This window comes from Talpa occidentalis, unplaced genomic scaffold (genome assembly GCF_014898055.3).
Source record: "Talpa occidentalis isolate TD23 unplaced genomic scaffold, MPIMG_talOcc4v2.1 talOcc4.3, whole genome shotgun sequence".
NCBI lineage: Eukaryota > Metazoa > Chordata > Mammalia > Eulipotyphla > Talpidae > Talpa > Talpa occidentalis.
The window spans coordinates 3,511,120-3,519,362 of NW_023603184.1; the positions used below are offsets into that span (position 1 = coordinate 3,511,120).

Below are 8,243 nucleotides of genomic sequence, written 5' to 3' on the forward strand. Positions count from 1 at the left end.
CCAGAATTTCTAATGGTTTTAAAGATATGCTAAGTGCCCAAAGACTTAAATAAGAAACAACCCTGGTGGTTGATAGAAGAATTTAAATGTCATCTAACAAAAAAAAAAAAAAAAATTGCCAAAAAGGGCAGCCAGCTAAGCTGCTCACAAAAACATTCATGGAATTGTGCCTGCCATTTAGCAATATTTTGAGCTTACTTTGTAAACAGTTTCTAATCTACATCTCAGAAGAAACATCGTTAATAAGATGCTGTCCTTTGGGTAATCGACCTGGGCTAAAAGAAGGCAGCATGTCATTTTTAATGGCACAGAATTTGAAAACATGCAGACTTGCATCATTCCACTTACATCCCATTGAGGCTGTGTCTGTACTTGTTGAGATGCTAATCACTGTCCCCAAGAATTCCCATCACCCCAGACATGATCTGTTTTTCCAAGGACAGAGCTTCATTGGAGCCAGGCCAAGCCAATGTTCTACAAACACAAAACAAATCATAGTCTTAACCATTTCACTACTTGCTCCAACACTAACCTCTCATCTTCAATAACAGAATGACCACACACTGTGCCATCTGATAACAGCGACAGATAAATAAATATGAGGTATGCTTGGCCACTTAGTAAGTACCTGGACTGTTACTCTCTTTATCTCTTAAGAGTATTATTAAATTTGTGGTCCTCCCCGGTGGCGCAGTGGTTGAGCGCTGGGTTGCGAAGCTGCCCGCAGCCTTTGCAGCATTGGTTTGATCCCCAGCTGCTCCCCGGCCACCGGAGGAGGATCCCACATGGCGTGCAGACCACTCCTGCTGCCCGCTGCTCCCCTCAGCAGTGTACTTTGGTCCTTCTGCCTGCTCTGCTCCCCACTCTGGCTCTGGTGAATTCTCTCACTGTCCCGCGCTTCTGACTGTACCCAGTGCTTGTATAAATAAATAAATAACTCTTTTTAAAAAAGTGTTATTACACTTGTGTCACATCTAGTGGCTAGTCAGTAGCCATTATTAAGAATTAAAAAATAGACCTCAGCCCAGAAAAAAAAGGACCAAATTCCTTCTCACTCTTTAATAATTAGCATTCCCAAATAAAATATCTTCAAATTAGAAATACTGGGATTATGACTTTCATCCTTATATTTACAGTGTAACTCAAAGATCAAAATTGGTTCCCTAATATATTTGATCATGTACTCTAGGAAATCTTCCAAGAAGGAAGAGTCTCTTAATTTTGCTGAATAGCATCCTCACAACTGATGAGCCATGCTCTGCTTGTGCATTAACCTTACCAACATTCTAAAATTACCCTACGTTCTTACCAAACCACTTATATGAATTAGGGCAATATTCCTCGATCTCTCCCACCCACAACACTTTGAAATTCAACCATTTGAATTTGATTTTCATTTCTTGAGCCCATTACATCCCACTTTTCTTGGTGTCCCATAAAGGATGATCCATCTGTTCAAATTTGACCATCAGATAATCTTTCTCTGACACAAGAGGAACCAAGAGAGTGCAAGTTAGCCGGGGCAGAGGTCTCTCTATCTCTTCAGACAGCTAGTACTACTATCTATAAACTTCTTGCCATATGCCTTTTTGTGAAGATTAAATAAAACAATGTTTAGCCTAATTGCTTCAAATGGCTTCTCAAGTCTTGGTAAGGAAAAAGGAGAAACTTCATTTATGTTCAAGAAAAACTATGACCAAACTATTTAAGAAAATAATCCCAAAGCAGCAGCAATTTCAAAATATTCCCTTTATTTTTCCTGGCCAGAAAAAAAAAGTAGAGATAAGTTATAAATTATTATTTTCTGAGATTCTCTCTTTCTGATAGATAAAATAATAAACGGGCAGAGATTCTTGCACTCCCCAACTGTCCCTTTCTCATATAGCTAAGAATTTCTATTCTTTTTGCTTTACTATAAGCTAAGCAAAAATTTTTAAAATTATTACCAAGATCCTATGAAAGAGCCAATTTCATCTAAGATACATATGCATGAAGAGTTTAATAAGTACTATTGAAATGCTGGGGGAAATTGTATTCTAGACTCATCAAACTAGGGATATAGTTGTTCTCTTTTTAACAAGAATCTATGCACATTGAAGCCTTGATAAACTATGTCAGAAGTTACAAAAAGCATCTACCAAAGGTCTTTAACATTTATGAAATATTCAATAAATACTAGTTTCTCGGTGTTTTTCATTGTTTTATTTTTTTTTCCTGCTAAGTTTGTTAATTTTCTTTCACAGGTTTTAACTGATATAATCTTCCCTATCTAAATTCATCATCACTTTTTTGGCCTAACTTACTCTCTTCTTCCACAAAGTCTTCATGGCATTTTTCACCTCTGTGTTTCTCACTGTGTATATGATAGGATTTAACATGGGAGTGAAGATTGCAAAGAACACAGTAACCAACTTATCCACAGGGTAGGTGACTACAGGACGCATGTAAGTGAATATACATGGCACAAAAAAGAGCACAACTACAGTGAAGTGAGAAATGCATGTAGAGAGGGCTTTGCGCCGTCCTTCAGAGCCATGGGATTTCAGTGAATTCAGGATGACTATGTAGGAGACCATTAACATGGAAAAAATGAGCAAGCACATGGCTCCACTGTTGGCTGCCACTACCATTCCCAGCCTATAGGTGTCCCTGCAGGCAATTTTCAGAAGTGGAAAGAGATCGCACATGAAGTGATCAATGACATTGGGACCACAGAAAGGCAGGTGGAGCATGAAAAGAATCTGCACAGTGGCATGCACGATCCCTCCGATCCAGGCCACCACCACCAGAAGGCGGCAGAGTCCCTGTCGCATAATGGTCATGTAGTGCAGGGGCTTGCAGATGGCCACATAGCGATCATAAGCCATGACAATGAGGAGGATGATCTCTGACCCTCCCAGGAAGTGTTCCACAAAGAGTTGAGTCAGGCAGCTACCCAAGGAGATGGTTCTCCTCTGTAAAAGCAAGTCAACGATCATTTTGGGAGTGGTGACACAGGTGTAGAAGGCATCGATAAATGACAAATAAGTGAGAAAGAAATACATAGGAGCAGAAAGTGTGGGGCTGAGGGAGATGGTAATGACAATACACAAGTTGGCAAGCACAGTAAATAGGAAAACGAACAAAAATACAATGAAGAATATTTTCTGCAAATGTGGATTCTGTGTGAGTCCTAAGAGAATAAATTCAGTCACATTGTTGGGAGTCAGAAGGCGATCCATTCAGAAAGGAACAATTTCCTGGGAGCTGAGTTTCCTACAACGACATAAAGAAAATTACCTATTAATCAGAGAAAGATTGTAATCTGGATTTCATTGTGCAAAAGTAGAATATTCACTGTAACTTCTCCTCAAAACCCCAGTAATTGCTTCAGTTCTTTCTCAATTCCTCCATGAAAGACAGATGGTAGCTGTCATCTTAAAGCATCTATAGGGCAATGTTTGATGTATAATTTTTTTTAAATATTTATTTATTTATTTATACAAGCACTGGGTACAGTCAGAAGCGCGGAACAGTGAGAGAATTCACCAGAGCCAGAGCAGGGAGCAGCGGGTGGCAGGAGAGGTCTGCGCGCCATGTGGGACCCTCCTCCAGTGGCCAGGGAGCAGCCGGGGATTGAACCGGCGCTGCAGAGGCTGCGGGCAGCTTTGCAACCCAGCGCTCAACCGCTGCGCCACCAGGGAGGCCCTGATGTATAATTTTTTAGTGAAAAAATACAGGGCTGTGCTTATCTTACTCAACTCATCATTAGGCTATATCTTGATAAACCCATTATAAACTGAAAATATCTTAAGTCTAAAATGCATTTAATACACCTAAGTTAATACCCTAGCTCAGTCTCATCAACCTTGCTCAGAACATACACATTAGCCTACAGTTGCACAAAATCACCTAACACAATCCTATGGATAAGGAAGGTTGGGATGGCCGATGTAATTTATCAAATACTCTACTGAATGTGCAAAATTGAGTAGGTTATCAGTTGTTTACCCTTGTGAACACACGGCTGACTCTGAGTAGCTTCCTGCCACTATCTATTATCACAAGATAATACCATAGGCTTGTCATTAGCCCAAAAAAATCAAAATTCCAAGTCAAGTTCCTACTGAATGTGTGTGTCACTTCTGTTCCATCAAAAAAATGGAAAATAATAATGAGCCATCATATATTGGGGACTTTCTATACATATGAGATCTGGATTCACTAGTTCCAAATCCTCCCTTGTTCCTTTATATTTATGCTCTATGCATTCTCATGGTTTCACTGACCATCCTCACATAACATACACCAACCATCAATTCCTGGTGACAGGATAGTGCTTTCAAATAAGATAACCAAACTTAGGGACATAAATATCCCCCCAAAAAAAAAGAATTCCAATTCCAATTTTGACTGTCAGGTGTTACACATTGGTAAGAGTCTCCCTTCTTCCAGGAGAATGTAAATATAAATTGTGTTAAGAAAGACATGGCCAGGGGCCTCCCTGGTGGCGCAGTGGTTGAGTGCTGGGCTGCGAAGCTGCCCACAGCCTCTGCAGCGCCGGTTCGATCCCTGGCCACTGGCGAGGGTCCCACATGGCGCGCAGACCTCTCCTGCCGCCTGCTGCTCCCCTCAGCAGTGTACTTCGTCACTCTGCCTGTTCTGTTCCCCACTCTGGCTCTGGTGAATCCTCTCACCCTCCCATGCTTCTGACTGTAGCCAGTGCTTGCATAAACAAACAAATAAATAAATAAATAAACAAACAAATAAACAAACAAACAAATAAATGGATAAATAAATAAATAAATAAAAAGAAAGACATGGTCAGTCCATGTCTAAAATAAGCAGGCACTTGAGGGAAATGTATCAGTTATTAGATTCACACTCCCTGGCACCCATCATAATAGATGCTGTTCATGTGTGTTCCCTTGCTGTGCCTAATGTAGTGATTGGAATAAAATCTGCAGTGTCTGGCACCTATTTGATGAAGAGTAATGCTTGGTGAATTGCCACACTTCCTGCATCTTCAGCCGTAAGAACAAGCAAGATTTCCAATGCACAAAACTAGGAAATCAAGCGCTCTTGTTCTCCCACACTGTTTGTCATTACTCTCTATGAGAAACAAATTTTGAAGGAAGCTGATTATTCAATAAAAATGTCAGAAACGAGTTTAATAGTTTCTGACATATTTAATAGGGGAGAATAAAAATCTTAATGACCTGTAGGAAGGGGCCTGTTAGTGGATCTTTCAGGATGATAATAGTGATGGCAAACTGACATTTCTAGTCTTCAAAATTCTATTCTAGATGCAATTTAGCATAGTCACTCTTGGTAAACGTACAACTTCAGTGATTAAGAAAAAAAATCTCTTGATTAAGATTTCAGTCCATAAAATCTTCTGACCAAAAGAAACCCTTCATTTCAATATTTTAAATACATAGATTTAATGTGGAGAAAATAATGAAACAGACTACCAAATAATGTATCATCTATCTATATATATATTCATATATACACATGTAAACTCACACAAACATATAAAACCTATTACTAGCTTTAAGTTCCATTTCCTTACAAGTTAACTCACTCAATGAATATTTATTGGAATTGACTATACATATAGATGCCTCATTGTCTGCATAAAGTCATAAAAGGATCTCTGCTAAAGTCCTTTAGTAATTCCTGCCCCAACACTTTATCACCACCAGCAGCTGCTCACACATCCCCAAGATGCATGATCCTCCCTTATTTCTTTGTACTTCTGCTCTGTGCATTCTCATGCCTTCACTGACCATCCGCACATAACATGCACCAGCCATCATTCCTGGTGACAGGATCATGCATTAAAATAAGATAACCAAATTTAGGGACATAAATTTCCAAAACAAAATAAGAAGGAATTATAAACATAGTAAGATGTATTCTGCAAATAAAAAAATTATATTCCTATCAAAGATAGACAGGGCTTTTATTTTTTAATTATCCAAGATGAAAATCAAATGTGTGTGTGTGTGTGTGTGTGTGAGAGAGAGAGAGAGAGAGAGAGAGAGAGAGAGAGAGAGAGAGAGAGAACACAGAGAAGAAACAAAGTGCAGAAATTTATAGCATCTTCTTTTTCAGAGAGTGCCTAGCACAACATATCAGAAGTGTTCATGAAGTAAGAATAACACAAAATCATTAAAAGTGATTTAGAAAATACATTGTCTTTATTCTTTGACTCAATACTCTTTCTATAAATAAGCCCTACGGCAAAATATTTTTAAAAGACAGGAATCATTATGTACAAATATGTTCAACACAATTATTAAGAGCTGTAAAAAATTTAGAAATGATGTAGAATGGGGTCTCCCTGGTGGCACAAGGGGTTAAGTCTCAGCACTATGAAGCTATCTGCGGCCACTACAGCATGAGTTCGATTCCTGGCCAGAGAGGTGACCCACATGGCTCAGCAGACATCTCCTGTCTTGCCCGCTGCTCCCCTCAGCAGTCCATTTCAGTCAATCTGCCTGTTCTGCTCCCAATTCTGTCTCTGGTGAATCTGGTCAACCCCCACACCTCTGGCCTGCACCCTAGCTCTTGTATGCATAAATAAATAAATCTTTAAAGAAAAAGAAATGGTGTAGAGTATCTGATATTAGAGAAATGGATAAAATATAGTGCATCTCTTTAAGTATAGATTTTAAGAGAGGTTTTTTAAATTATGCAATGTCATAGGGAAAATGTTATGCTGTAATATTATGCAGAAAAAAATTTTGATGCAAGTGTGAATATGTAATATGATTCTAAATAATTTAAATGTATATCAATAAGAATAAAAGTCTCTGAGGTATTTTTCAGTTTGAAATTGGCAGTATTGTAATTGAGTCTATCTTACTTGATGTTTGAACAGTTAGAAGAGATTTAAACCTCAAATTGATGGAGCCAGAGTTGTTTACATAATTTATAAAATCCATTTAAACCTGAGATTTCATAATTATATAATTACTTGGAATAAAATCTCACCTATGGACTTGTCTATATTAGTTCCATGGACAGGGCGCCAGGCAGCTGTTTTCTCCAAGAAAGAAGCTAAGTTGCAAAAATGAAACAAGCCAACTCGCTCAACTACAATAAATGTCTTTGTTGATTTATAAATGGCACCTTTGGATAAAGCCTTCCTCTTGAGCTTTACAATTACTAGCACATACCTTATTTGCAAGTGAATTCTATGAAGTTTCTTAGCAGTGCCTAATTAGACCTCAAGGGCATTCCACCATCATTAGATGATCTTACCAACAACACAATTATTTCATATAACTTAACTGAAGATCAAAAGAGAACTTTGATAGCATTTCTCTTTAATTTCTAACTCCTTCTATAAGCAAACCTAGAGACAAAACATCATGGCAAGATACAAAATTGAGTTGATCACTTATAAACTGGGCTATTTGATATCCTCAAACATACGTCATGAAACCATACCCACCACCAAAGCACCCACAGTCCTACACCATAGTCCACTTGTGCCTCCTCCCACTTTGTTTTCCCCCCTTTTCCCATCTTTTTTTTTTTAATAATAAATTTTATTTTTATGTTCCCCATACAATTGCAGCCCCCCCATTCTGACCCCAATCTCTCCCCTCCCACCCCCGCCCCCTTAAAAGTGTCTCTGGTTCGTAGTTTTTTGTTGATTTTGATTTTCACTTTCTTATAGTTATTTGTTTTCCTGGTCCCTTATTTAAGTTTTCTAGATTCCTGCTATGAGTGAGACCATCCGGTATTTTTCTTTTTCTTTTTGGCTTATTTCGCTGAGCATGATCCCTTCCAGCGCCATCCATGTTGCTGCAAATTGCATGTGTTTATCTTTTTTGAATGCTGAGTAATATTCCATGGTATATATGTACCACATCTTCTTGATCCAGTCATCTATTTTTGGGCATTTGGGTTGTTTCCAAAGCTTAGCTATTGTAAACAGTGCTGCTATAAACATAGGGGTGCAGGTGTTCTTTGGAATTGATGTTTCTGTGTCATGAAATTTGTTATTGGTTTGGTTTTGTCCGAACCTTTGTTTCTTTATAGTCCACATAAAAATGAAACCATCTGGTATTTGTCTTTCTCCTTCTAACTTACATCACTTAACATTATGTCCTCCAGTTCCATCCATGTCATAAATGGCAAGAGTTCATCACTTTTTGTAGTTGAGTAGTATTCCACTGTGTATGTATACATTTTTCTAATCCACTCATCTGCCCTTGGGTACTTAGACTGTTTCCTTAACTTTTCTA

The 8,243-nt window shown here is 38.4% G+C and overlaps 1 protein-coding gene across 1 annotated transcript; it reads right to left on the minus strand.

Annotated features, from left to right (window-relative positions):
• Positions 1-2,294: 2,294 nt before the first annotated feature.
• LOC119254490 (olfactory receptor 140-like) lies at positions 2,295-3,250 on the minus strand. The gene has a single exon (XM_037521592.2). It carries the CDS (start codon positions 3,219-3,221, stop codon positions 2,295-2,297), a length of 927 nt encoding a protein of 308 aa, XP_037377489.2. The 5' UTR covers positions 3,222-3,250.
• Positions 3,251-8,243: the final 4,993 nt, after the last annotated feature.